The sequence below is a fragment of the Mustela putorius genome, unplaced genomic scaffold (genome assembly GCF_011764305.1).
Source record: "Mustela putorius furo isolate JIRA1106 unplaced genomic scaffold, ASM1176430v1.1 tig00003983_pilon_pilon_pilon, whole genome shotgun sequence".
NCBI classification, from domain to species: Eukaryota; Metazoa; Chordata; class Mammalia; order Carnivora; family Mustelidae; genus Mustela; species Mustela putorius.
In genome coordinates, this window is record NW_025422123.1 from 1,163,968 (window position 1) to 1,191,959 (window position 27,992).

Below are 27,992 nucleotides of genomic sequence, written 5' to 3' on the forward strand. Positions count from 1 at the left end.
TGTTTGTTTTATTCCTTTCTCTTTACTGCCTGGGTTCACCTATGCCCTAGAATAGCCTCCCTGTTGTCTTCTTGTCCTTCATTCCAGTTCATCCTTCATGTGAACAGTCTTGTCTTGTAGAGTGCTCTTCCTAAAACAAGACCATGCCTGGACGTATCTTGTCAACTGCTCCTACCTCACTAGCATCACCTCTACCAAAGTCTTTAAATCCTACTTTCTCATTACTCTGCTTCTGCTCAGGAAAACCACGCCAAAACATGAGTGCTCCAGGGCATGCTAATCATTTGCATTCAGCCTTCTTTAATTATCTTTAAACATTTATCCAGGGAGGCACCAATCATCACATTTGAAAATGATAGAATTAAGACTGTTGCAGATTGTCCCTGCTTTTAAGTGGAGCACCCTGTGAAACATTTTGTAAGCTGAAATGGTATAAAATGAATAAGTAGTTACCATTAATTCATACAGAAAAACTTTTGAGCACTCCAAAACCCCAAAACTAACCTTTCTTAGGCTTTTTTTTTTTTTTTTAAGATTTTATTTATTTCTTTGACAGAGAGAGAGACCACAAGTAGGCAGAGAGACAGACAGAGAGAGATAAGGAGAAGCAGGGAGAGCCTGATGTGGGACTTGATCCCAGGCCCTTGGGATCACAACCTGAGCCAAAGGCAGAGGCTTAACCCACTGAGCCACCCAGGTGCCCACTCTCTTAGGCTTTTCTGATACCTTAGGATCCTTCTTGCTAACAGATGCAAAGATGCTCACAGAGTTCACAACTATGGTGGCACGATACTGAGATGCTGAGTGTTCTCAGGATAGGGACTCAGCGGGGTTGCTCTCCCTGTTTGCAATGCGTACTGCACTGCCTCTATAAGGGCTTGCGATTTTACTTTTTGCCTTTTTCTGTAAAAGTGAAAATCTCTCCAGATTACTTTTGGTTAGCAAAAAGTAATATCATAGGTCTTTTATGAAAGTGAAGTGACGTAACATGAACTTTGAAAAAGCAAGGGATATAGCTATATTTGTATTGGCTCTGCCTCTCTCCTCTTGTCCAAGATAATTCACCATTGGCCCCAGATTTGCACACCTCTCCCAGAAGACTATGATCCTTGTAGTCATGATGTCCCACTCTCATTAAAAGGCAGTTTAGCAACTATCTGTGTTTCTCAAGAAGGTCCCCAGGGTCTACTCTCTGTTTGAAATGGTTTAAATATTTCTCCATTCTACACACTGTAATTTCACTGAGAAGAATTCTAAGAAACACGTAATTGATTTTCCTTTTAGATATGTTCTCAGTTATGCTTTAGCACCCTGGTAATGTTTTGGTGCCATATTAGAATTGCTCCCCAAGAATCTGCCTGGCTCATCCCTCCACATGCACCTGCTGTTTCCTTCAGCCTGGACATCTTTTTACTTGTCCTACTTGGCTGGATAGGATCTCTAGAGATAAGCTTTCTTGTTTTGTTTCCTGCTTTTAAAGTGAAGTTAAATACTATGCTTCTCTAAAGTTTTTTTTTTTTTTTTTTTTTTTTTTTTTTTTTTTTTTTTTTTTTAAAGATTTTATTTATTTATCAGAGAGAGAGATGGGGAGAGAGCGAGCATAGGCAGACAGAATGGCAGGCAGAGGCAGAGGGAGAAGCAGGCTCCCTGCTGAGCAAGGAGCCCGATGCGGGACTCGATCCCAGGACGCTGGGATCATGACCTGAGCCGAAGGCAGCTGCTTAACCAACTGAGCCACTCAGGCGTCCCTAAAGTTTTATTTTATAAATGCTCTTTAACTAGTTTAGGAAATTCTCTTATAATTCTAGTTTCTTAAGTTAAAAAGAAATCACAAACTGATGCTGATTTTTCTGTGTCTATTGAGATCATACTTTTTTTCTTTGTTAATGTGGTACCTTAGATTAATTTTAAGCCCCCATGTTGCATCACCACTTCCTCATATCAGGGAGATCATATGATAGTTGTCTTTCTCCACTTGACTTATTTCGCAAAGCATGATACGCTTTAGTTCCATCCATGTTGTCGCAAGACTTTTATCTTTTTGACCCATCATTTACTAAAAACTGATGCTATGATGGTGGATTTCTTTATTTCTTTTTACATTCTGTCAAGTTTTGCTTTGACTATTTAGAAGCTTTTTATATCCATACAAATATAAAACTCTTTAACTACTTAATGGATCATACCTTTTGTTTTAGTCTCTGTTGTTTGATACTGCATAACCAGCTTTCTTTTAGTTTGATATGACTGTTATATCTTTTTCCATCGACCAACCTTTCATTGTTCTGCAACCTTATGTTTACACGCACCTCTTCCCAAACACATATGGTTGCATTTTATCTAGTCTGAAGGTTTTGCTATTTATTTAAGAGAGAGCAAGTGAGGGGAGGAGCAGAGAGGGAGGAGAGGGACAGGAAGAGAATCTTCAGGAGTCTCTGCACCAAGTGCACAGCACCTGAGATCATGACCTGAGTTGAAACCAAAAGTCAAACATCCAACCAGTTGAGCCACCCAGGTGCCCTTGAATTTTTTTCCTTTTAAATAGAGTTTATTCCATTTATATTTATTGGATAGAAAGTAGGTATATGGAAAAACATGAGGAAAGAATTAGGGGGTACTTCATAAAGATGAAAATGATTATTTTAGAAAAAATTAAAGAATGTATTTTCTTCATAAGATGGATCTTAATACTCTTATAAATGATAAAACCAAAACCATAAGTAGGTCTACTGTGGATTTCAATGATCAATTCATGAAAGCCAGAGTTGTGTTAGGATATTAAAGGAAGCTAATGAGTCTAAAATCTCAGATGGAGGAGAATCCTATTATCCCATCAAATGTTATTTGGGATCACCTTTGACGACAGAATACTAGGCGGAATGATCAATAAATCTAACTATTGTGGTCTTTTAAAATGTTTTTATAACATTTAAGTTGTAGATTTTCTTCTGGATGTAAGTTTTTTAAGCATATATATAGAGTTCAGTATTTGTTTAAAAATCATTTGGATTTATTTATTATAAAATGTTTTATCACTGTTAATTTACTGCCTGACACATGGTAAGAGGTCAGTATTTATAAATGAAATATATTTTGAATGAGTAAAACTCATCCTTAAAAACTAAGTCAACTTCTATAAATAAGAGTGCTAATGGTTTTTCTATTGCTATGTAACAGATTACCACAAAAAAAAAGTGTTATGGGTCAGGAGTCCAGGTATAGGTTAGCTGGATCCTCTGCTCAGGATCTCACAAGGTTGAAATCAAAGTGACAGCCACACTGCAGTCCCATGTGAGGCACAGGGTCCATTTTCAAGCTTGTCAGTTGTTTGTCAGAATTAATTAATTTGTGGTTGTATGACTGACACTTATTACTAAATTGGTCTCCAGAAAAGTTAGTAGTAGTTACATATCTTTTATGATTTAGGAAATGTTTATTGACTGCATGGTATCTTCTAGGTGGTAGGGATACTTTGACAAAAGGTCAAGGAACTCATGGCTTCAAGTGGCTGTTATGACTGGTGATAAATATAGTGCATTTTTTAAATTCTAGGGGAGGAAGTGCTTCTCTACCGTAAGCATTCAGAAAAGCTCCAGAGAATGTGATGTTAGAGAATTTTTAAATGTGGTATAAAAGGTGGCCTTTCAAAGGTAAATGGAAATTTGCAGATGTAGGAATGATGAAAGATAATATAGATACAAGGAATAGTGTAAGTATGATTATGTTGGCACTCACGTTATAATGCCTTGGTGAACTGTAGAAGTTCAGTTCACCAGTCTCTCAACCCCAGAACTCCTTACTGGGCAGATAATTCTTTAGGGTGTTTAGTAGTATCCCTGGTCTCTACATTCTAGATTCTAGCAGCGTGTGCCACAATGTTTCCCCTTCAGTTGTAACAAGGAAAAATGTCTCCAGACACTGTCCTTGGGGGCAGAATTGACCCTGGTTGAGAATTAGTGTACTTGACAATATGGCACTTGTCAAGAAATGTGGTAGAAAAGGAAGTTTAAGCTAAATTGTGACTGTGCCATAGCAAAGCTTCAGAATTTGTCCTAATGATAGAGTGCTAGCAACAGAGCAGCAACTGATACTCTCAGATGATCTCAGGAAAAGAATTCTGGTGGCAGTAGGAGAATGAGTTGTATGGGGAGGGGACTGGTCATTAGAGTTGGGTAGATGACTTAAGATGCTATTACATTAGTCTGGGCAAGAGTTGATTAGCTTCTTGACTAGGAAAGCAAAACAGGGGAGTGGAGAAGATTATTCAAAAATAAAATTTACAGGACCTGATGTGATAAGTAGTAGAAAAAGACTCCAGTATCTGGCTCAGGTGTTTGGACAGGTAATTATGCCACTCTAGGAAGATGGTTATTACAGGAGGAAAGCTACATAAGAATGGCAAGATATTGAATTGTTCAGACCTGAAGGGATTTGTGAGACATCTAGGCTGGAACTAAGTAGAGAGGCCAGGCTTAGAGCTAAAGATTAGGAAGTCACTGAAGCCTTTAACACAGAAGAGCTCACCAGAAGATTGCTGATAACAAAGAGGAGCACCAGTACTGAATTAACAGATCCAGGGAAAGAGATGGAGAAGGAGAAATCAAAAGCATGAGAATGAGAATTGATGGATATGAGAACAACATGAAAAGTTACTTTCAAGAGGTAGAAGTGCCTAGGGCCTCACAAAGTCACACAATGATTAGAAGCCAAAGTATGAGACCTGGAAAGGTCATGCAATCAAGGGTTCTCTGAGGACCTTCCTACAATGTCAGTGGAAAGGTGGGACAAAAGTTAGATTTAATAGGTTTAATCTGAATGCTCTTTTAGGACTATATATAAATGGAAGAAGAGAGAAAAATGAAGTTCTTCAACCTCATACCAGAGATGTTCAAGATGGGCTAAGATTGAAATGTCATATCAAATCATGAATATAAATATAAATAAAATAGGAAAATGCAAGTGATAAAGCTTAGGACTAGGAAGGCCTTTCAACACATGATGGCAATGTTACAAATTAAAAGCACAGCATATTTATACAGTGAAAGCTATAAATTTTGTATATCGAGATACACCATAAGTAAAATTATTAGAGAAGAAAAATTGGGGAGGGGTGAAATAAATGATTGGCAAATTGCATGAGTAACAAAATTTATGTCTTTAGCAACTTAAAAATATATACAAAATATACAGATACCGAATTTTTTTAATGAGCTAAAAGAGAACATGAAAAAGATAATTTTAACTGCTATAATTTAAAAACAGGAAATGAAATTAATGAGATGTCATTCCCATTACCATAAAATTAATGATAAAAATTGAAACCATGAAGTGTTGATAAGGGCAAAGAAATAAGCACAAAAAGTTGCTGATGGGAATAGAAAATCATATAATTTTTTTGGAAAGAATTTAGCACTATTAAAAGTCTTAAACATGAGCATGTCCTTTGACTCCTGAATTTCACTGTATTTAACTGAAGCAAATAATTAAATATTATTGACAAAATTTCATCATTGTTTATAGGTGAAATTTAGAAACAACAAGTCTGACAAATACTACAAAATGTTGCTGATAAACAGGAATGAACTGAGGAAAGGATCTGCAAAGGCCCTGAGGCACAGTGTGGGTGGGACTGTTATCACAACTATAATAATAACTCATATTTATTTAGTTCTTACGATGTTCCAGGTGTTGTTTTATATAGTCTCTCCTTTATACTCTTTGTTCCTTTAATTCTCTCAATAACCCCATGCTGTAATTACTAGATATCAAGTCACAAAAAAGCTGCGGAACTTTCCAAAGTCACATAGTAAGTGGGTAAAGCCAGAATTCTAATCCTGGCAGTGTGATTTCAGAATTCAGTTCTTAACCCAAGGAGCGTAAAGACCGAGGAAGGGAGTTGGCAAGAAAAAGCTGGAGACTGAGGCAGGGTCTATGCCTCAGAGGCCTTGTAACCCCTTGAAAGATTTTTGAGTTTTATTTTAAGAGAAACACGAAGAATTTGGAGGATACTGAATACAAGAAATTGAAGAAGACACAAAAAGATGGAAGACTGTTCCATGCTCTTAGATCGGAAGAATAAACATTGTTAAAATATCTATACTGCCTAGAGCAATCTATACTTTTAATGCCATTCCGATCAAAATTCCACCGGTATTCTTCAAAGAGCTGGAGCAAATAATCCAAAAATTTGTATGGAATCAGAAGGGACCCCGAATCACTAAGGAAATGTTGAAAAACAAAAATAAAGCTGGGGGCATCACGTTACCTGATTTCAAGCTTTACTACAAAGCTGTGATCGCTGAGACAGCATGGTACTGGCATTAAAACAGACACATAGACCAGTGGAACAGAGTAGAGAGCCCAGATATGGACCCTCAACTCTATGGTCAATTAATCTTCAACAAAATGGGAGAAAATATACAGTGGAAAAAAGACAGTCTCTTCAATAAGTGGTGCTGAGAAAGCTGGACAGCTATATGTAGGATGCTGAGTACAAATAAGTGGAAGCTTGCTTGGTCTTGGGGCTTATACTCATGTCTGTATTTGTAATTTATAAAAAAGTGACACAGGCACTGCAAGAAGATTTGATCAGAGAAGAGCATGCATGAATGAATATTCCAAGGAAGAGGTTTCTCTATACTGTATTCCTTCAGTGTTAGGAGGAGTCAGAGGATTGATCTCTATTGCAAGTGGCAGAAATCCCAGCTCAAACCTAGCCTAAGGAAATTTTTTGAATCATGTTGACTGGAAAAGTCAGGGGGAATGTTAGCATCAGGCATGACCAGATTCAGAACTGAAGTTGTTTACACTGGAACTCAGCTTCTCTTTTTCTCCAGTTGGATTTGTTCTTTGGAACAAAGAACAGTTTAGAAGTGTTGACTTCCTGTTTCAGTCATACATTTTCTTAGGTTATATGTGCAACTGGAAAAAGACCTTTTTTAGGAACCCCTTTAAAAGTCTGGAGATCATTGTGTAAAGATGAACTTTTACATGTGCCTGCCTCTGATCCAGTCCTCATGACCAACAGAATGAGATTACCGAACTGGTTTATGCTTCAAGGAAATGCCACTTTCATTCCTGGGTTTGAGTTGACATGGACCCAGAGAGAAGAAAGGTAGATGATGCACATGGCAAAAAGAGATTTTGATATGACAACAGATGTGTTCCTTTACATATCCACTTTCATTATGTTTTAGAAAACAAAGTTTAATTGGTTGTGTTCATTACTTATTATTTGCTTATTATGTTTAATTGTGCAGCATGTTAAAGTTTTTTTTCTTTTGTGTCTCTACTTAGTTTCTTGAACAGACTTTCTCTTTTAATTCTTTGTGTAATAGCTAGAATACTGTTCTTTATAAGTTTTTTCATGTATTCCATTTGTACATATAATCTTATTCATTTGAAAATTACCTGGATTGTGGAACAAGATTTTTCTCCATGTTGATACATTTGGTCGTCCCCCCCTTACTGACTGACTGGTGCTTGGTATTTGCATGTTGCTTTCTAATTAAAGAATCTTTTCCCATATATCCTTGAGTTTAAATGTTATAATAACTGTGAGGTAGGTGTCATTATTCTTACTTTATAGTGGCAGACCAAGAACTTGAAACTCGATTTTTTGCCTAAGTTCAGTACTCTTTTTTTTAAGTATACCCCTAACATAGGGCTCAAACTCCAAGGGTCCACAGACTGAGCTGGCAGAGCCCCAGGTTCAATACTCCTTAACTCTGTTACACCTTCCTTATAGTATTCATTCACCCGTGTGACACATTTATGGCAAGCCAGAGCAATATAAAAAGCAGGGAAGATACAAATAAGCTAGATAGACTAAAGAAAGGGGGCATAAATTCAGGGACAAAAAAAAATTCTAAGACATGGTAAATGAATATTAAATGTAAATATGCTATTACATTTTTTAAATTAGGGAAAAAAGATGTCTTTGTATAATATTTTAATTTTCTAGAATGACTCAAAGTAGTTGATCAACCTGATAGAACCACTTATAACCATGAAATAAATACTCCCAACATGTATCTAGAGAGGCACTAGGCCCAGAGGATTTTTTTTTTTTTTTTTTTATTTGACAGACAGAGATCACAAGTAGGCAGAGAGGCAGGCAGAGAGAGAAGAGGAAGCAGGCTCCCCGCTGAGCAGAGAGCCCGATGCGGGGCTCGATCCCAGGACCCCGGGATCATGACCTGAGCCGAAAGCAGAGGCTTTAACCCACTGAGCCACCCAGGCGCCCCGGCCCAGAGGATTTTAATGGAGGACTTTATTAAAATTTTGAGAAACAGATAAATTTTAACTGAAAATATTTCTGAGCACAAAAAAATTGGACTCTTTCCAGCTCAATGTATCAGGCTGGCATCCATTTAAAGATAGTAACAAGATAAAATGTTACCATCACCAGAATTGTTTAGTACATAAACATCTGCATAGAAAGGGGACAAGAAAGGGGTGGTCATTTGAGAGGAGGCTGAAAGAGAATGTTTGCAGTTTTCCATGTGATGCCTGTATTTACAATGAGAAATGTTCAGGTGTTATTTTAAAATTACAAGTTTTCATTTCTATAGGGTTTTGATAAATTTGGCTGTTTTATAAAAAGGAGATTTTTACTACATAGCACTTTCCTAGATAAAGTATTTCACATATTGGTTTTAGTTCTCATAACTTGAAGATATGAATCTGCCTAATCAACAAATTGTCATATTAGCTCCTAATTTCAAGAATGTATAAATTCAACTTTTTTTTTTCTTTTTAAAGATTTTTAATTTATTTGACAGAGAGACACACAGCAAGAGAGGGAACACAAGCAGGAGGAAGGGGAGAGGGAGAAGCAGCCTCCCCGCCGAGCAGGGAACCTGATGCAGGGCTAGATCCCATGACCCTGGGATCATGACCTGAGCCGAAGGCAGACACTTATGTTGAGCCACCCAGGCGCCCCCTATAAATTCAACTCTTAACAATTTCATGAGGAAATTTTGTATGGAAATGAAGAAATCACAACTTACTGTAATGTGCATTTTGCAGCTCATCAATATTGACCTAAATCAGTCGCCTTTATAACCAGCAGGAAAAGTGGGCTCAAATGAAGTATAAGTGATTCCATTAAGTGGGTAGAAGAAGAATAAATGAAACAAGATGGGATTGGGAGGGAGACAAACCATAAGTGACTCTTAATCTCACAAAACAAACTGAGGGTTGCCGGGGGGAGGGGGTTTGGGAGAAGGGGGTGGGATTATGGACATTGGGGAGGGTATGTGATTTGGTGAGTGCTGTGAAGTGTGTAAACCTGGTGATTCACAGACCTGTACCCCTGGGGATAAAAATATATGTTTATAAAAATAAAAAATTATAAAAAAAAAAAAAATAAATAAAATAGCATATTCTGTGAATATGCTATAAATGGAAAAAAAAAAAAAAAAAAAGCAGTTTTAAAAATACTTTTATCTAAAATAATATTTTTTCCTTTGTCTTTGATATAATTTTCATCTTGTTCTAGTTTCTTTTTGTAGGGATTTGATTATTTGATGGAACTAGGAATTCTCTTTGTTAAAATGGGGGCTTGAATCATCCATTTATTCACATGATTGTCATGAAAGAGGGAAATCATAAATATGGAGGTCTTTGATGGGGGGGAACAGATGAAAGCTATCATATTATTTGAATGCTTCTTCCAAATTCATCAAAAAAGATCCATTCAGTAAAATTACCACTAAAGAAAAGACTAAGAAAACAAACGTGGCTGTTTTGCTGGTCTATAACAGTGAAGTATATTAAAGTGCTGTATGTCCTTGCAGATTGGCCGTCTCCAAGATCTGGTGAGGAAAAGTGAACAAGGCCTTGGCTCGGCAGAAGGCCTCATTGCTAGTCTTCAGGACACCCAGGGGAGACTTCAGAATGAGCTTGACCTGACTAAAGGCAGGCTGAAGGAGACCAAAGATGCTCTGTTAAATGTTGAGGTAATTTTAGAATACCTACTGTAATCTAAACATCACCAAGGTAAAAATATTTAGTTACTTTGCTTAAGGTTTATTGTAAATATCACCTTGTATGGAGTGTATTAGTTTCGCAGGACTTTGCTACCAAGTGTATTAGTTTTGCAGGGCTTTGTACTAAATCTAAGTGGCTTAAAACAATAGGAATTTACTTTCTCACAGACTGGAGGCTGAAAGTTCAAAATCAAGGGCCATTCTCCCTTTGAAACCTAAGAGGGCAGATCCTTCCTAGCCTTTTCCAGTCCCTGGTAGCCCCAGGTCTTCCGTGGCTCGTGGCACATTTCAGTTTCCTCCTCGGTGGTCAGTGGCTTTCTTCCTGGGTCTTCATGTCTTCATAGGAGGATATCCTTCCCGTAGGACTAGGCGTTCACCCTATTCCAGTATGACCTCCTCTTAACTAATTATATCTTCACTGACCCTATTTCCAAATAAGTTCTGAGGTACAAGAGGTTAGGACTTCCATATATCTTTTTGGGATCACAATTCAACCTATTAAAGTTAAGATGCACAGTTCTTTTATTGGTAGGTGTTTGAACTCTCATGTATAGCAACAAAGCAATTCTCTGTGACCTACAAATTTCCAAAGGCTCTGTGGTCTTCCATTCTCAGAGAGCAGAGCAAATATTTACATCGCCTCAGAAAATAGAGAAAAGCATCCCTTAGAACTAAGAAGATAGTATCCAGAGAGTTCTTACTCTTCCTTCAGAGAGGCATATGAGAGTGTGGGCCCTGAAGTCAGCTTGGTTGGGTGTGAATTCTTGATCCACTGCTTAATGTGTCACTGCCGATGAGTTACTTCCCCTCAATTTACCCACCTGCACGATGCAGGAGTGGCGGGGGATAATAATACACTTCACACCATCACCATAAGAATTAAATGAGATAAACCATTTACAACACAGTGCTTAGTAAGATAGTAAGCACTTAGGAGGTGTTGCCTCTTATTAATATTATTTCAAATTTAATTTTTTTAGCTTAGAATTGGAATCAGTTTCATTTCTTTAGAGTCCTTGCACATATTTACATTACTCTCCTATCAAGTAGTAGAACTTCATAAAAACTGTAAGCAAAGGGCGCCTGAGTGGCTCGGTGGGTTAAGCCTCTGCCTTTGGCTCAGGTCATGATCTCAGGGTCCTGGGATTGAGTCCCGCATCGGGCTCTCTGCTTAGCAGGGAGCCTGCTTCCCCCTCTCTCTCTGCCTGCCTGTCTGCCTGCTTGTCTTCTCTCTCTCTTTCTATGTGTCAAATAAATAAATAAAGTCTTTAAAAAAAAAAAAACTGTAAGCAAAACCTTAGCAACTGCTCATCTTTTGTTCTGCTGGGCAGTTTTCATCCAGAAAATGTAGGTGCTGCATCAAGGCTTACCACAACTTTAGGAATGCTCCTTAACAGGTGTTCTGCCTGGATAGGAGTTTTTCTCCCTCCTCCCCGCTGAGTTTCGTTTGTGAGTGATATAACTGTACCTGCCATCAAGTGGATATTGGTCCCTGACTGTATGTCACCTTGTTGGTACCTTTGGGAGATCCAGACACGGGCAAGACCGCATCCTAAGACTTCTTAGGTCAGGTTTGGTAAACAAGGGGTAAGATGCTGATGACCATGATGGTAATATTGGTTTAACAGTTGCAAATCTGTAGTGTGGAGTTGATAGTTTCTGACATTACTAAAACCTTGCTGAGGCTGTTTCCTCACTATACCCTCCATATCTTATGAGGATCCCAGGATGATGGATATGGAAACACTTGAGGAAAAAAAAGAGCAAATTTTCTTTACCTCTTTTCTTACCCCACTAATGTCTAATAAGATGCTTTGCATTCAGTAAAAGAAATACTTTTCAAGAAATTCTACCCCATTTTATGCTGCCTGTGTTGGAAAAAGTAGTAGTTCCTAGAGGCAGAAAGCTTAGTGAAAAGGACAGCTGGCTAAGATGGCCAGATCCAGTTTTCAGAATTTATGGCTTATAGTCAGGTCAGCAGTGTAGAATGGCAGTTTGAACAGACTTTCTTCTCTCCCAGTAATCTGGATATGCCCTTCAGCAATACTCCAACACATGCTATTAGTAAGTAGGTGATCCAGAAGGGGTCATTGTTACAACTGTTCCTCTTCTGCTATAGCCGAAGAGCAGCTCCACTGCTGGCAGGGACCGAAGGTTGCCGTGTTGTCCAAACAGGTCACCTCTATCCCTAGGCTCCAGAGAGCCACTTGATTTATGCTAATCTACAGGCATTTCATCTATATCGTACTATCAATTATTTTAATCATGTCAGTGAGGTATAGCTATAATGCTTCGGTTCTGAATAAATAGCAGACCTTTGTATATAAATTTGAGTGAATTTGAATAAGATATCTATCTATGTAATTTTTGTGTGTGTGTGTGTGTGTGTGTATATATATATATATATATATATATATATATGAAGATAATAGATACCCATGATATGGAAAGTTAAGATTATTAATTATGCTAGCTTTAAACTATTTAAAAGGATTTGTAAAATTAGAAGTCTTAATGAAACATAGCTTGCAAAAGGACATTTAAAATATAAAATATATGCCCTGTATTGTTCGAAAATCTCCAGTAATCATTGTAGATGGCACTATCAATTATTATGATATAGGAATTTAAGTTATAATGCAAGCATTCTGCTTATTTGAAATAACCAGCAATGTCTTTGCTTTTGAAGACTTGTTTTCATTGAAAAGTTTTTATTCTTCAGGGTGAGCTAGAACAAGAAAGGCAACAGCATGAAGAAACACTTGCTGCCATGAAAGAGGAAGAGAAGCACAGAGTGGACAGAATGGCCCATGACTTAGAAATAAAATGGACTGAAAACCTTAGGTACCTTTTGTACTCTGTAATGTAATCTTATCAATACAGATGTGCAAAAATGTTTTTCTATTATATGGTATGTGTTGTCTTATCATTAAAATCATAGTGACAGCATTTTTAATGAATTTGTTTCCTGATTAGATGCAGAGAAATGGTTATTTTCTTTTTCTGCTTCAATACTTTTTCTGATTTTATTTTCTTTATAAAATACTAACCTCAAGTCAGAAGATTTATTTGTTTTAATAGCTGTTCTGCCATTAATAACTGATGAACAAATGATCTTAGGTAAGTTAAAATCTTACAGTCCTTACCTTACAGTCCTATAAGCCTGACCAAAAAAATAATCAACTTTTATTCTGAGTTGACTTTTTAGGAGAATCAATTGAATACTTAAAAAACCCGTGAATGGGCGCCTGGGTGGCTCAATGGGTTAAGCTGCTGCCTTCGGCTCAGATCATGATCTCAGGGTCCTGGGATCGAGGCCCGCATCAGGCTCTCTGCTCAGCGGGGAGCCTGCTTCCCTCTCTCTCTCTGCCTGCCTCTCTGTCTACTTGTGATCTCTCTCTGTCAAATAAATAAAATCTTTAAAAAAAAAAAAAAACCGTGAATAACTATATGATAGCTACTGAGAGGAATAATTCTGTTTAAAAATAAAGGCATTCCTTTTATTTTAGACAGGAGTGTTCTAAACTTCGTGAAGAGTTAAGACTTCAACATGAAGAGGATAAAAAGTCAGCCATGTCTCAACTTTTGCAGTTAAAGGAGCGAGAGAAAAATGCAGCCCGAGATTCATGGCAGAAGAAAGTAGAAGATCTCTTAAACCAGGTAATTAATAGTCTTTACATTCTGAAGGTTCATTTTCCTTGACATTCTGTAGCCAGGAAAACATTATAAAACATTGTGTGTTAATTCACTGTATTATGTTATTTTTCATAGGGCAAATTTTAAATTTTAAAAATGTATAAAATCAAGGAGGTATATTCATTAACTTGCAAAAACTTTGTACTAAATAATGTTCATATGCAGTCCTAAATTCTGAGAAGAATTTATAGGTTTTTGGTTTAATATTTCAACTGAACACATTATAGAGATTTTTAAATAGAAAAGTTACCCATATTTTGAAAGTATAAAATCCATTAGCTATCACTTGGGCCCCAGAAGGTAAAATTTATTAAATGCATCCTGATTGTCTAAAGCCATACTAGAAGTGAGCAATTTACTTCTTTCTCAGCAAAAGGGTGTTGCCTGTTACACTTCACAGTGTTTATCCAAACAAAAGGTAGTGATATTTCTAAGTCTGTCTTACGTCCTAAATCTGTCTTCTTATGTCAGGTTCACTTATATCCATGTTCACTATAATTAAAAGAATTTTCACTCATTTACACAACTTCTAAATTTTGAGTTCTTAGCACTTTTCTGCAAAGCCCGTTATTAAATAAGACTGACTGCATGAGTCACTAGTTGATAAGCAAGTGCAGAACTTAGACAAGAAGCAGCTCTGTAATTTAGTGTGAGAAATCTACTATTATCTTTCTATTTGTGATCATGATGAATTTCAAAATAAACAGGATAGGCTTTCTGTAAGATAACTTATTACAGAGGGTACATATATGCAGTATCTTTCAAGAGTACTTGGGGCCTGCCGATTTGTGTCTGGCCTTTCATAATAGTTAATGTTACCCTGAAAAGAAAGTATATATACATGAATTTTTGAAACCTTTGAAATTCAGACAAAAATAAAAAAAAGAAAACCACTCTCACTAGAAGTTGGGCACCAGATTCACATTGATTATTGGTTACCTTCTGTATACTTATTTTACATTCTTATTCAGAGACCTAAAAGGACATATTTTCTTGGGGTAGAGAGGTCCTACTCTACTATGATGTTCTATACTTAAAAAGATTAGTTCAGTTGTATGATAAAGATGTAAAACACCCCTGAAAGTCTGCCTTGTTTTTTAATCACATAGTATTGACATAGACATTTTTTGGCTGAACTTGGCACTCTAAAGAGGACCTACAAATTCTCCCACTTATTTTCTATTAAATTATTTCATTCCTCATGTAATCTCTCTTATAATAAATTGTCAGATTTCATCCATGCTTCTCTGATATTTTTTTTAGTATCTATTTGCATTGATTATTCCTGAGAGAACATAATGTTTTGCTTATTATTTTAGTTCTTTGTCGTAAAGTAATTTATTACATAATAGTTCCAATTTTGCCAACTTTACAGAAATAATTTTTGATCAATTTTCAAAGCAGATTAACTGTACATATAAGTATAACCAGGAATTGTCTCCAAAGATGAAGCTATTTTGTTCTGCTCTATGCCATCAGTCCCATTTCCAAAATGACAATATCTTCCCCTCTCCCCACTTTGAAAACCCAGGAGACTTACACATTCCCATAGATAAACTGGCAAATAGCTGTTACACCTCAGGATCTTCTGTACCTGAAGAAAATTAGGAAAACTGTTGAACAAATGATTCCACACTGAAGTGAAAGTGGGCATTACGTGATCAAAGTTGCACTCTTTCTAAGTACGTCAGAAGACCTAAACTTCCAGCAGGACTAGCAGTCTTTTTAATGGAACATTGTTATGGACAAAACCCCCTCCATCCTTCTTGGGCCTTTGGATCTTGTTTTCTTGATATTGTGGATGGATTCCTAGAGCCAGAGTGCTGTACCTGCTCTCCTACTTTCCACTTGCCTGACTCCTGAGTCCTGGTCCTCATGCTGTCTTCCCCCAGCTCCAAGCCCTACAACCATCTCATTCTATTTACTGCTACTACTGGCCTCATTCATCTCCTTGTTCCTAGCACTGCCAGCATTCCTCTGCCCTTAGAGAAAACAGATCTACCTTGGACTTTGGGTCATTTAAGGAGTAAGAGTGGAGAACAAAATTGGAACAGCCAGGCTTTAGGCAGAAACCTGTATTGTGAAAAGTATCAGAGGATCTGTGTTTTCACAGATTTTAACTATTTCTGACTAAACTGAACACGGCTATTTTTGTGCTTTGGTTTACTTGTATTTCATTCTGCTTAGAGCAAAGAAGAAATAATTTATCTTTCATGTGACCTTAATCTCTTGAAAGTTAAATTTGATTTAAACTTCCCTATCAAGAAATGGGCAAAGAAAGGCACAACAGTTTCATTTTTCTTCAAACAGATGTTCTTTATTTTATCAAAATTTCCCAAAGCTGTTATTTTTATTCTGTGCTCTGATCAGAGTCTAACTTCATATTTTTAGTTTTCCTTAAATGTTTCATTGTGTTCTTTTTTTCTGTCTAATGACTACCCCTTAGTCCAAAACTAGGTACACTTCCTGGGCTAACCAGTATATCTTTGAATTCCTTTAGAGCAAAATAACTACATTTTTACTCTTCAACTCTGTCTAAAGAAAAGCAAGTATACAGAGTGCTCTGTGATTATATTTTCTGTTTATGATCCTAAAATATCATATATTCCTTTATTTCACCTTTTTCAAGGCAAATTTTATTTTGGGTCTGGTCTGATGACTTAATATTCTAATTCCCGCATTCAGAGCAGTGGACTGAGCAATTTGGGAGACATACAACATTCACATATAGAACTGTGGGACTCTGGAGTTTGGGTCTGACTCCTCATTTTGAACTTTGAGGCCCCAAAGGTTATTTAGCTGGTTAGCCACTGTGTATGTATGTAACACAGTTTTTAGCCTCCACATTATTTGCAATCTGATAGGATTTTACCTGCAGTAAAAATCCCTCTGCATGAGTGACCATAAATGGTCTGGACAGTTTGTACTCTAGGAACAGTGAAGTGCTGGCTCTGGCTCCGGCCAGCTCACATAGCCCTGATTGTGTGCAGGCTTTCTCAGCTCCATATTCTGGGACATGTTGGTGGCCAGAAGTCATGATGGTGGGAGTATTTACACCACAGTACCAGTACTTGTTGCACAACAGGGCTTTATTTTTCAGAGAGCTATTACGTACTTATCAATATACCACTGGGTGGGAGTATAGAGTAGAAAAAGAGTGACACAGCCAATGTGATTGGGAAAAATTTTATTAAAGAGATCAACTTCAGTGTGACTTTCAAATAGGGTAAAGGATGAACATAAATGTTCTCATTCATTTGACATTTATTGAATATACTCATAATCCAGGCATTATGAGGAATACAGAAAAATGAGGTGGGGCAGTTGGGGAGATAGGTCATTGTGAAAAATTTTTGCTTCTAATCATAGGAGTTGATAGTTCACTCAGTAAGGTTATGGATAGGAGACTAACATGTTGAAATTTTTTATTTTATTCTAGTTTAGCTTAGTTTAGTTTTATCATAGCTTAATATGGCTGTGATATTGAAGTGAGGTTGAAATGGAGACATCTCAGATAATCCAAAGTGTCTGAACAGAACTCTTGAATATACATCATGCACCCAACCATCACCCCTCAACCTAAGCTAGACTGCTCCTCCTAGACACTGCCCTCCGTCTACTGCTCAGCCTTCTCTCTGTCACAACGTGCAGCTGGTCCATCAGCACTTCCTGCTGCTCTGCCTTCAAAGTACACCCAGGATCTGCCCATTTCCACTATCACCCTATCCAAGCTACTTGCAGTTCTCTCCCACGCTGCAGATGGAACTGCTTCTTCTCTTGCCACCTTCATATTGTTTCTCAACCAGCCAGAGTGATGCCCTTAAAATATTAAGTTGAATCATGTTACTCTCCTGCTTCAAACCTTTTACATTTAGGTTATAATCCACACTTTTACTGTGGCCTGTAGTAGCCTTATGATTTTTCCCCTGCCAACATCATCTCCTGTCACTTCTTCCCTTCCTTTTCTGTAATCCTACTGGAAGACTTGGAGTTTCTGGCATACACACACACACACACCAAACTTAATCTATCGCAGGGCTTTTGCACCTGCCAGTCCCTCCACATGGAATCCACTTTCCCCAGATCTTCATGGCTTGTTACTTTGTTTACTTTGTTCAATTCTCTGCTCAATCCTAACTCTTCAAAAAGATCTTCCCTAGCCTCCTTCTCTAAAATAGCACCCTCCATCACTCTGTGTCCTCTTATTCTTTGTGTTTCTTCAGAGCATGTATTTCTACATAGCCTCATACTGATTCTTTTCCCTATTAGAATGTAGTTCCGTGAAAGATGGATCTCTGTGTGTACTGTTCACATTTGCATACCCAGCTGCTTAAACTGCTTGGAATATAGTAAGCACTCAATAGTTGTTGAATGGAATGTATGAAAACTGAGGCATAGTGACTGAAGACAAAGTTGTCAAATACATGAAGTACAAATAATTCTACCCATTTAGGACCTGAATTAAGTTTATTTCACTGAAACTACAAGAAAAACTATAAAGGAACAAATCACGGGATTTGATGGAATACTTTGCTAAAGGAGAAAGAAATGTTAAAGTTACCTCAGGATTTAAAGCCAGAATAATAAAAAAAAGAGCATTATCTGAGACAGGGAGGTCATGAACCACTTAACTGAGGGCAAGTGGGGTGACGAGATGGTAAGTTTGGTTTTAGACATACTGATTCTTCATCACAGGAGATTTTAGAATTTTTCGCACTCATTTGGAAAGGGCAATGTCATGAGTAAGCAACAGAGATTAAAATAAGTGCTGTTGGTCAAGAGCAGCTGAGAAGCCAGCCTCTTCAGGCTGTTGCAGACTGTGTTCTGATTTCTAGACCAGTGCTGTCCAAGGTGATAGCTACTAGCCACATATGACCATTGAGCACTTGAAATGAGATTCATCCAAATTGAGATGTCACTGTAAAATGTCTGCTGGGTTTCAAATAGTACGAAATGTAGATGGAGTGTCTCACTAATATATTTATAAGCTATAATTACATGTTGAGATGATAATGTTTTGGATATATTGGGTAAAATATATGACTAAAAATCTACTTTTAAAAACATACGCTACTAAAAACTTTTTAGATTACACACATGGCTCTCATTTACAATTCTATTCAATAACACTGGCCTACACTATTTAGGTCACAAAAATTTGGGGTAAATTTGGTGCAGTGCTCATTCTGCTATCTCCATCTCTTAACTTAAGTTTGATGTTAGGAAGGAAGGAATTCTCTTTAGAAATTGCATTTGTGCCTACTGAAAGAAGATGATATGTACATCAGTTTTTATGTTTGTTTTAAAAGAATAACAATAATACTTTTTAACGGAAGGATAGATACATTCGGAGGTAAAGGGATTAGAAAGTGAGCTGGAATAATCAGATCTTCCCAGCTAACTTAAAGACCTTGACAGAGTCCTGAGCAGTGACTGGAGATCAATGAAGCTGACCTCCAGTTCTGAATCATCTCTGTAGAAATTAGGAGAACAAGAAACTATATACAGCAAACATCAGAGATCCAGCCTCAGCCCTGGGAAAAGAGATGACTGGAGAAAGGAAAAGAGAAGTCAAAGAAAAAGCAGAAAGACTGAGGGGAAATAATATATGGAGAAAGAGAGAAAGCAGCTAGAACAGAGAGTCGGAATTACAGTCAGGACCCCAGAAAATGTAGAATGGGATTAAAGTCCACAAAAAACCAGCCAACACCCATTATTCTTCTTACTGCAGTTCTTGGATCCAAAGTTAATATGCAGCATTTTCCTCAGTAAATTTGGAAGTTTGTTTTTAAATTATCTTCAGTCAAAAAAATTTAATGATATTTTACTTTAACTGTATTTTATCTTCTTTTATCAGATTTAATATTGTTAGTGTTCCTGCTCTTGAGATTTTCCCCCAAGATTAACAGCACTAAATTGTTTTCTAAATTTATTTAAAATTTAAATTTTCCTTTTTTAGACTAAGTTTATCCAGTTCTTAAATTGGTACCTTTTAGAGAAGAGAGTGAAGAGATAGAACAGTGATATCTACACTGGCTTTAAAAAGAGATGCTTAAAATACTGGGGAATTATTAATGTGTACTAAGTATATATCTGTTCTGCAAAATACTGTAGGCAACAGTTTGTGCCTTCAGAGGTAGTAAGACCCAGAACACACCTGAAAAAGACCTACAAATATTAAGATACCATTGTAGTAACAAATCAATTTAGCATATTCCTAATTTCAGATGACAAAATACTAAAAAAAAAGCATTGGGGATATGAAAGGGTTCACTGGGTATATGATTATAAAGTTATTTTAAAAAATCTCTGAGAAAAGCATTAGGAATTATCTAACATATGCAACACGGGGGGTTAAGGGGGTAGAAGAATGAATGAAACAAGATGGGATTGGGAGGGAGACAAACCATAAGTGACTCTTAATCTCACAAAACAAACTGAGGGTTGCTGGGGGAAGGGGGTTTGGGAGAAGGGGGTGGGATTATGGACATTGGGGAGGGTATGTGCTATGGTGAGTGCTGTGAAGTGTGTAAACCTGGCGATTCACAGACCTGTACCCCTGGGGATAAAAATACATTATATGTTTATAAAAAATTTTAAAAAAGGATTATCTAACATATTAGTTTGTCTTCACCTTAATTTCATTTATTATATGCCTGTTATTACTACTTTAGTTTAAATATTGAACTAAAGATTTTTTTATCAATATTCATGATTTTTTTTGTCTTTAGGAGAATTATTTAAATTGTGATTTTTCACTTCTAAAACTTAGGTTTGTTTGGTTACTTTTCTGTAGATATTAGAAAACCTTGTAATTAATACTTTAAAAAGACTACATAATTTGCTTTAAGAAATTACCATATTATAGGGGCACCTGGGTGGCTCAGTTGTTCAGTGGTTGTCTTTAGCTCAGGTCATGATCCCAAAGTACTGGGATCAAGCCCCACACCGGGCTCCTTGCTCAGTGGGAAGCCTGCTTCTCCCTCTCTCACTCCCACTCCTCTCTTGCTGTGTCTGTCTCTTTCAAATAAATAAAATCTTTTTATTTTATTTTATTTTATTTTTTTTAAAGATTTTATTTATTTATTTGACAGAGAGAAATCACAAGTAGATGGAGAGGCAGGCAGAGAGAGAGAGAGAGGGAAGCAGGCTCCCTGCCGAGCAGAGAGCCCGATGCGGGACTCGATCCCAGGACCCTGAGATCATGACCTGAGCCGAAGGCAGCGGCCTAACCCACTGAGCCACCCAGGCGCCCCAATAAAATCTTTTTAAAAATTGCCATTATATATTAAATTGAATTTTAGAACATTTTATTAAGCTTTAACATATTTTACCTTAATTGCAGTATAAGATCAGTATAATATTATTTCAAGGAAATTAAACATTTGATGAATGACATTTCTTATGTTAGTAATGAGAATTTTATTCTGTTGACATTTGATGGCATTTGACATTTGTCAAAAATTTAGTGCTTCCGATTTGACATGTAGTGTGCTAAACCCATAATGGAGTCATAACGATCTCTGCCTTTTCATTGCTTATAATCTAGAAAGGAAGACAAATAGAAATAATAGTTTGACACATTAACTCATTACAACTGTGGTACACAGCGTGTGTACCCTGGGGACCAAACACAGTATGAGAATTTGGGGAAGGTTTCTTTGACTGTGGGATCCTTTACCTAGGACCTGAAAGAGAAGCAGGAGTCAGGCTAAGAAGAGGAGATAACATTCTGAGCAGAAGGGGATATATGTGCAAGGCCTTCAGGCAGCCCCCAAATACCTTTGCTTAGAGAGCAGAGAGCCAGGAGGTTGGGGAGATTGGATAACTTGGGGGTTTGCTGGGACTTGGTCTACAGAGCAGTGAGAAGCTATTGAAAGCTTTTAATCAGGAGTGTGAAATATCCAAATGTTACAATTTCAGAACTCTGGTTACACTATGGAGAATAGACTATACTGGGACAAGTTAGGTGCATTCAATGAATATTTTTCCCTCTAGGCAATCTTTGTTCAGATTAATATTTTCTGGACAAATATTTAGTATATTTGGTATATTTGGTATACTCATTCGTTCATTTCTCTGGGGATACATTTCTAAGTCTTAGAATCTATTGGCCTTGTCTACAGAATTTCTACATAATACCGATGTATGTATTTTTTCTAAATAACTTTTTTTCTTTTTAACTGAACTTTTTTCTTTGCTGCTTCTGTTATTATGGGGGAGAGGAAAAGTAAGGTAGGGAGCAGCAAAACCTAAATAAAAGTTCGTATCATTCATGTAGTTTTGAAATAAGCCTTTATTGACCTATTTACTTTTTGCCACATACCATTAGGGACTTTGGATACAAACTCTGAATAAGACATAGTCTTTGTTCTCCAAAAGCTGGTAATTCAATGGATTTCAATATGTATATACTGATATGTTTACAAATCGCAAACATGTAAAACTTTGTGCTATTTTCTAAATGAATAAACTCAAGTTTAGAACAGTGAGATGACTCCTAAGAGCATGGTTTCTTCTAAACAAAGCTCTAAATTTCTAATTAAGTGCAGCAACTTTTTTAGTTAGCTTTCTCACTTATGTGAAAGTCTGATTATATTCATCCTTCAAGAAAAGTCCTGAAAACAGGGACGCCTGGGTGGCTGAGTTGGTTAAGCAGCTGCCTTTGGCTCTGGTCATGATCCCAGCATCCTGGGATCGAGTCCCACATCAGGCTCCTTGCTCGGCAGGGAGCCTGCTTCTCCCTCTGCCTCTGCCTGCCACTCTGTCTGCCTGGGCTCGCTCGTGCTCCCTCTCTCTCTCTGATAAATAAAATCTTAAAAAAAAAAAAAAAAAAGTCCTGAGACACATTCAGTAAGCCTTCTATGTTGAGGTATCTGAGCGCTGTCAGTTGAAGGGGATGTGCTGAGGCCCTTTTCACTCATTTTGGAAACTGACTGGTTTAAGATGTTTTGAAACAAATTGACTATTATATAGCACATCGGTTTTTACTAACATGGATCTTGCTCATATAGAATGCTTGCCAAGTAGTATTTTTGCATACAGATTTTTAGTTCAGCAAGTATTCTTTCAACTTAGGGGATCCCATCTAGAGTTGTGGCATACATACCATCCAAATGTTAGTGACTTCCAAAGTCAAATCTCCAGCCTTGATATCTTCACCTGAACTCAGAATCACATGGCAGGTTAACAGGCATCTCAAATTCCGCATGTCTGACTCAAATACTGATTCCTACTCACCATCCCCCAACCCATCATCTTTACTTCTTGGCACTGCTCGTTTTACCAAAACAAAAACTGAAGAATTCTCCTTGATATCTCTCTTTCCTTTCTCTCTCATGTTATCCTTCAATCCTGTTTATTCCGCCTCCAGAACACCCCAGCTTCATCTGCTTCCATCGCCCGTAGTAAACAGTAGGCCAAGCCACCATTTTCATAGTCTCCCTTCACTTTTCTTCAGAGCACTCAAAGTAATCTTGTATGACTAATCAGATCTTGCCGTTCCCCTCCTTAAAATGCTCTCAAGATACTTCATTGAATTAGGCTTTTTGTTTTCATGGACCTATAAGACCATAAGCCATCTGGCCCCTGCAAAAATCACCCATCTCATGTCATCCTTACAAACCTTCCCCCCCAACACACACACACACACACACACATCCACTCACTCCCAGCTCACTTCTACCTCAAGGTCTTTGTGCTCGCGAATCCTTTTGCCTGGTTACACTTTACCCAGGATCATAGGATCATCACATTTCATGGCTGGCTTTTTCACTGATTCCAAGTTGAAATGTCACTCCTTCCTACAGATGTTTTCTTATGATTAACCCAGAATCACTTCTAGTCATTTTTCTATCAAAGCAATCTTTTTTCCCATCATAGTTTTTAATCAACTATTTCTTTATTTTTAATTGTTTTTTGTATATTTGTTTTATTGTCTTATTCAACTCTCTATATCACTCTGTATCTACTTAAGATATTTCCTGCAATTTAGTAGTACTCCAATAAAGATCTTCCTAAATGGAAAAAATCTTACTTCATTTATATATTAACCAATAAGGGTCATGACCCCATAGTGCTAGTGCATTTCCCCACTGGCACAGCCAGGTCAGTGATGTGAGTCACCCCAGGTCACCACTCAAGGACTGTTTCTTTTGGTTTAGCTATTTCCATAGCTTGTGACAGTGAGTTAATGGAGGCAGTGCCCCTGTGAGTTTAGATTCCAAGTGTTTTAATATACTTCTGTTGTTTTAAATCTAAGATCAAGAATTCCTAAGGGAAGACCTGCATGCCACTTTATGATCTGTCATATTAGCCTCGTTTTTATTAGTTAGCTCAGGAATCCTAAGTAACACACATATTTTTGTCTGATGATACCTTACTTAAAGAGTGAAAAATAAAATCTGCCTCATAAGTAAATGCCATACATTTTAAATTAACTTCTATTACAAGGACATCAGTTCTGAGAAATACAAAGAGGTAAAAAAAAAACAAAAAAACACAACTAAAAATCCCTTAGGTTTTCATACATTTTATAAAGTCTGGAAAAGTGTTTTATTAGTATATAAAGAATATTAAGTATGAGCAAGTAAATAGAATTAATACAACTAATATATATAAAAGAAAAAGTGTATGTATATATAAAATGTACATTATGCATTACATAATTTTATGTAGTATGTATGAGAAACTTTAAATTGAGAACCTATAGAATAACCAGGTAGAAATTAATCTTTTCTCTCAAATTATTTTTATAACTCTAGTATACTATATCTTAAGTTACATCTTGTATTAGTCTAAATTATTAGTAAAAAATTATTTACCAGATAACAAGTTTTAGTTTCTAATACACCAAGGAATAATCACATTATGAAAAAAGGATTATTTTCTGTCTGAAAGTTTGATTAATGCCCAAAGCAAAAATTATTTCACAGGAACTTTTCTACTTAAATTACTAATATAGCTTTAAAATACTATTTTCTATTTTGGGGAAGCAAAAAAAAAAAAAAATGAGGCAATTAAAAGTGAAATCACATTTTCCCCCATATTTGGGGAAAAGAGAGGGTGTGGGTTTTTCCAGTTGTTTTATATTACTCAAAATTGCAATGAACTTCTGAAAAATAAACCCAGAACATAAACAATTTTGCCGAATATATCCTAGAAAATAGGATTATAGAGGCATCTCTTCTTTCTTTCCCCCAAGCATAAAATCAGAGTATTATTAAATATTCATATATTTTTAATGATTAAATATTTGGCCTCCAAATTATGCAGACAATAAAGTTAGTGTTTGAGTTCTCATCTGCTCATTTCTCTTGAGAAATCTATCATGAGCATTCTATATCAGTACTGAGGATAAAGCTTTAGATTTCTGGGAGCAACTTAGAACAGTAATATTTCTTCTAGATCCTTCAATACCATTATCTTTTCAGCTGAACTCTGATTTATATGCACTGGTCTTCAGTATTTTGCATAGGTAAGTCTGCCATCCCACAAACATCAGCTACTGTTTTAAGGGACTACAGATAATTTAGATTGTGTGTCTTGTTTTTTTTATTTTGTCTAATTCCTTTCTCAGAACTGTTTTCAATTTATTTTTTCTTGAGCATATTATAAATAATGTCCTGTGTTTTACTCTCCCTTTTATATCCCTCTTTCTTTCACTTAGTTGATTTCTGAATGTTTTCCCTTTATTCCTTTGATTTTTTTTCTTCCTAGCGGCACTCTCTGGGTGAAGCTTTGCATAAATCTATCAACAATGTAAGTGAGCGGCACTTACAGTTTGTACACAAGGGCATGTTGCACTTTTGATTTTGCATAAATATCATCACTGCTTTAAAGCTTTAACTTATGATATAAAAAATACACTTCTGCATTCAGTAAGTCATGTTTTGTATATGGGTTACAAAAGCTTTCAGCCATTCGTTTGTGTATGTGCATACATCTACCACATTGTATTAATGAGTATATTTTTATTACAGAGCCAAGCAAGATTTTACCTCTCATGAATAAAAATTCATTATTTAAAGTTTACTTTAAAAACATTTTTGAAAACTATAAACTAGTTGACTGTTGTAACAATGCAAATAAATGTACGTTTGCTTTTCTTTTGTTGAACTATTTTTTTAAGAAAGTAGTATCAAACAGGTGTTAGTTGAGAAGGTTCATGTGATTTCCCAACATAATTTACATTTTGATGTTGTAATTATTAAGAGATTTAAGTGAAATGAAGCAAATCCCTTTTCTATGAATTGGCAAAGCTATTGTTCTTAAATATGTAGAAATTAAACTTCAAAGTAATATTCCAATGTAAACACACATTTAAAATCTTCATATGTAATATGAAGAGAAAAAAATGAGATTTATTTTTACCATACCCAAAGTTGTTCTTTAAAAATAACAGAGCTGAACATCCTTGAATATTTTTCTTGATATCCAAGGGCAGAGGTCTGCAGACATTTTCTGTAAAGGGCCAGATGGTACTTACTTTTGGCAGTGTGGGCCACACAGTTTCTCTGGCAGCTACTGACTCTGCTGTGGTAGGATGAAAGTGGCCGTAGACAATATGCAAGTGAATCTGGGTGGCCATGTTCCAGTAGCACTTTATTTATAAAAACAGACTACAGCTTGCCAACTCCTGGTTTAAGAAAATCAAAGCTTGAGTTGGGAGATGTTCTGTGAAATTTTGATACTTCTGGAGTGAAACTATTTTGTCATACCTTTCTAAATTCTTTCTACTATATAGAAAACATTTTGTCTACTTTTAATATTAAACCTTGTTTTCTGTGTAAAAAATAATTAGAAATACATGAACAAAGGGGTACCTGGCTGGCTCCATTGGTGGGACATGGGATTCCTGATCTTGAGGTTGTGAGTTCGAGGCCCACATTGGGTGGAGAGATTACTTAAAAATAAAATCTTTATTAAAAATAAAATAAAAAAATAAATACATGAATACATTTAACACCATTAAAAATATATTTAAAAAATATGCAACAAAGATATTTCAGTGTTGGTGAAATAAGGCTACATTTAGAAATTCACATATTTAAAAAAAGAAATTCACATATAGTAACAATTTGGGCCACTATATTAAACCAGAACCACTGTATATAAACCATATGTACTAACTGGAGTAGGAGTAAGAATCTATAAATAAGGTTATTATCAGAATTAACTGTATTTCAGAATACTTGTGACAACATAGTTACATTTTCTTAAATAGTTATAAATGAAAAACTATCTTAAATTGAAGTTAAATGTTAGTAACTAGAAAGGGAACACCTTGATTCATCTCTTACAAAAAACGTAAAAGGGATTGGTGACACAATGAAATTCCCATTAATTAATTTCCTTTTGTAACATAGTCACTGAGGATCAGTTCTTCCACTCTGTCATCATCCAAACAAAATACCATCTTGTCAGTGCTGTTGAGCAGGGTGAGCATCTCCCCACCCCTTCCACACATTCTTTCCCAGCCTTCCATGCAAGTTTTCTGTTACAGAGTGTCTTGTTCTAAAAAACAAGTGGTTATGGATACCTTTGTCCTTTATAAAAGCTTTCTAATTTTTTTCAACAAAGAATGAAGGGGTGAGTGGGAACATACTACCAAAATAGCTTAAGGACATTAAGTAGGCATTGCTGTGGTTCTTAATTGATAAACTCACTTCATAGGTTTTCTTAGAAAAATAACAAGAAATTATGAGCAATTCAGAATTTTCTCAGAATGGCCATAATTACCCTACACTTAAATTTATTTTCTTAGCTAGACTCTTTAAAAATAGCAAATTAGTGGTTCAAAAGGGGGGGAAAGGAATTAAAATATTCAGGGACCTTCAAACATTTTACGTGAACATTTATCTAAGTTTTTGACATACTAATAAATTATCTTTACTGTCCTCCAAGCCTCTGTTAGCAGTTTTTAATGTTGCCCTATATATTTGAAAGTATTGAACTGAATATCATATGGTTAGACTTTCTAAGAATTTGCGTTGACCTTTCTTGTCAAAAATGATAAATATTTTGACTTAACATAATTCCATGTCCCATGTTGACATCCTATCAGATCCGGTAACTCAGATTTGATTCTATTTTGAGGGTGTTTTTTCATGCACCGCTGTGAAGAGACAGAATCCTTGTGAAACTGACTGTAGTAAATAGGTAAAGCTTTCCTTTCTCTACAAAAATGTACACATATTAATATCCATATTAATTTTCATGTTTTTGAAAATTTTACAGCACTATTTTCAAAAAGACATCAGTATTTTAAATGGTAGAGATCAGAGTGGCAATTACTTTTGGCCT

General features: G+C 36.3%; 1 protein-coding gene across 8 annotated transcripts in view; it reads left to right on the forward strand.

The window, feature by feature from the left end:
• FAM184A (family with sequence similarity 184 member A) overlaps positions 1 to 27,992 on the forward strand; it is a 112,326-nt gene that overhangs the window by 55,666 nt on the left and 28,668 nt on the right. For 4 of the 8 annotated variants that reach the window (XM_045071170.1, XM_045071173.1, XM_004740100.3 and 1 more), the window contains exons 7-10: positions 9,801 to 9,962; positions 12,715 to 12,836; positions 13,502 to 13,652; positions 25,407 to 25,448. In XM_045071170.1, coding sequence (XP_044927105.1) covers positions 9,801 to 9,962; positions 12,715 to 12,836; positions 13,502 to 13,652; positions 25,407 to 25,448 — 477 coding nt within the window. The remainder of the gene's footprint in view (positions 1 to 9,800; positions 9,963 to 12,714; positions 12,837 to 13,501; positions 13,653 to 25,406; positions 25,449 to 27,992) is intronic. The other 4 variants (XM_045071171.1, XM_045071172.1, XM_004740096.3 and 1 more) reach the window with 1 other exon arrangement.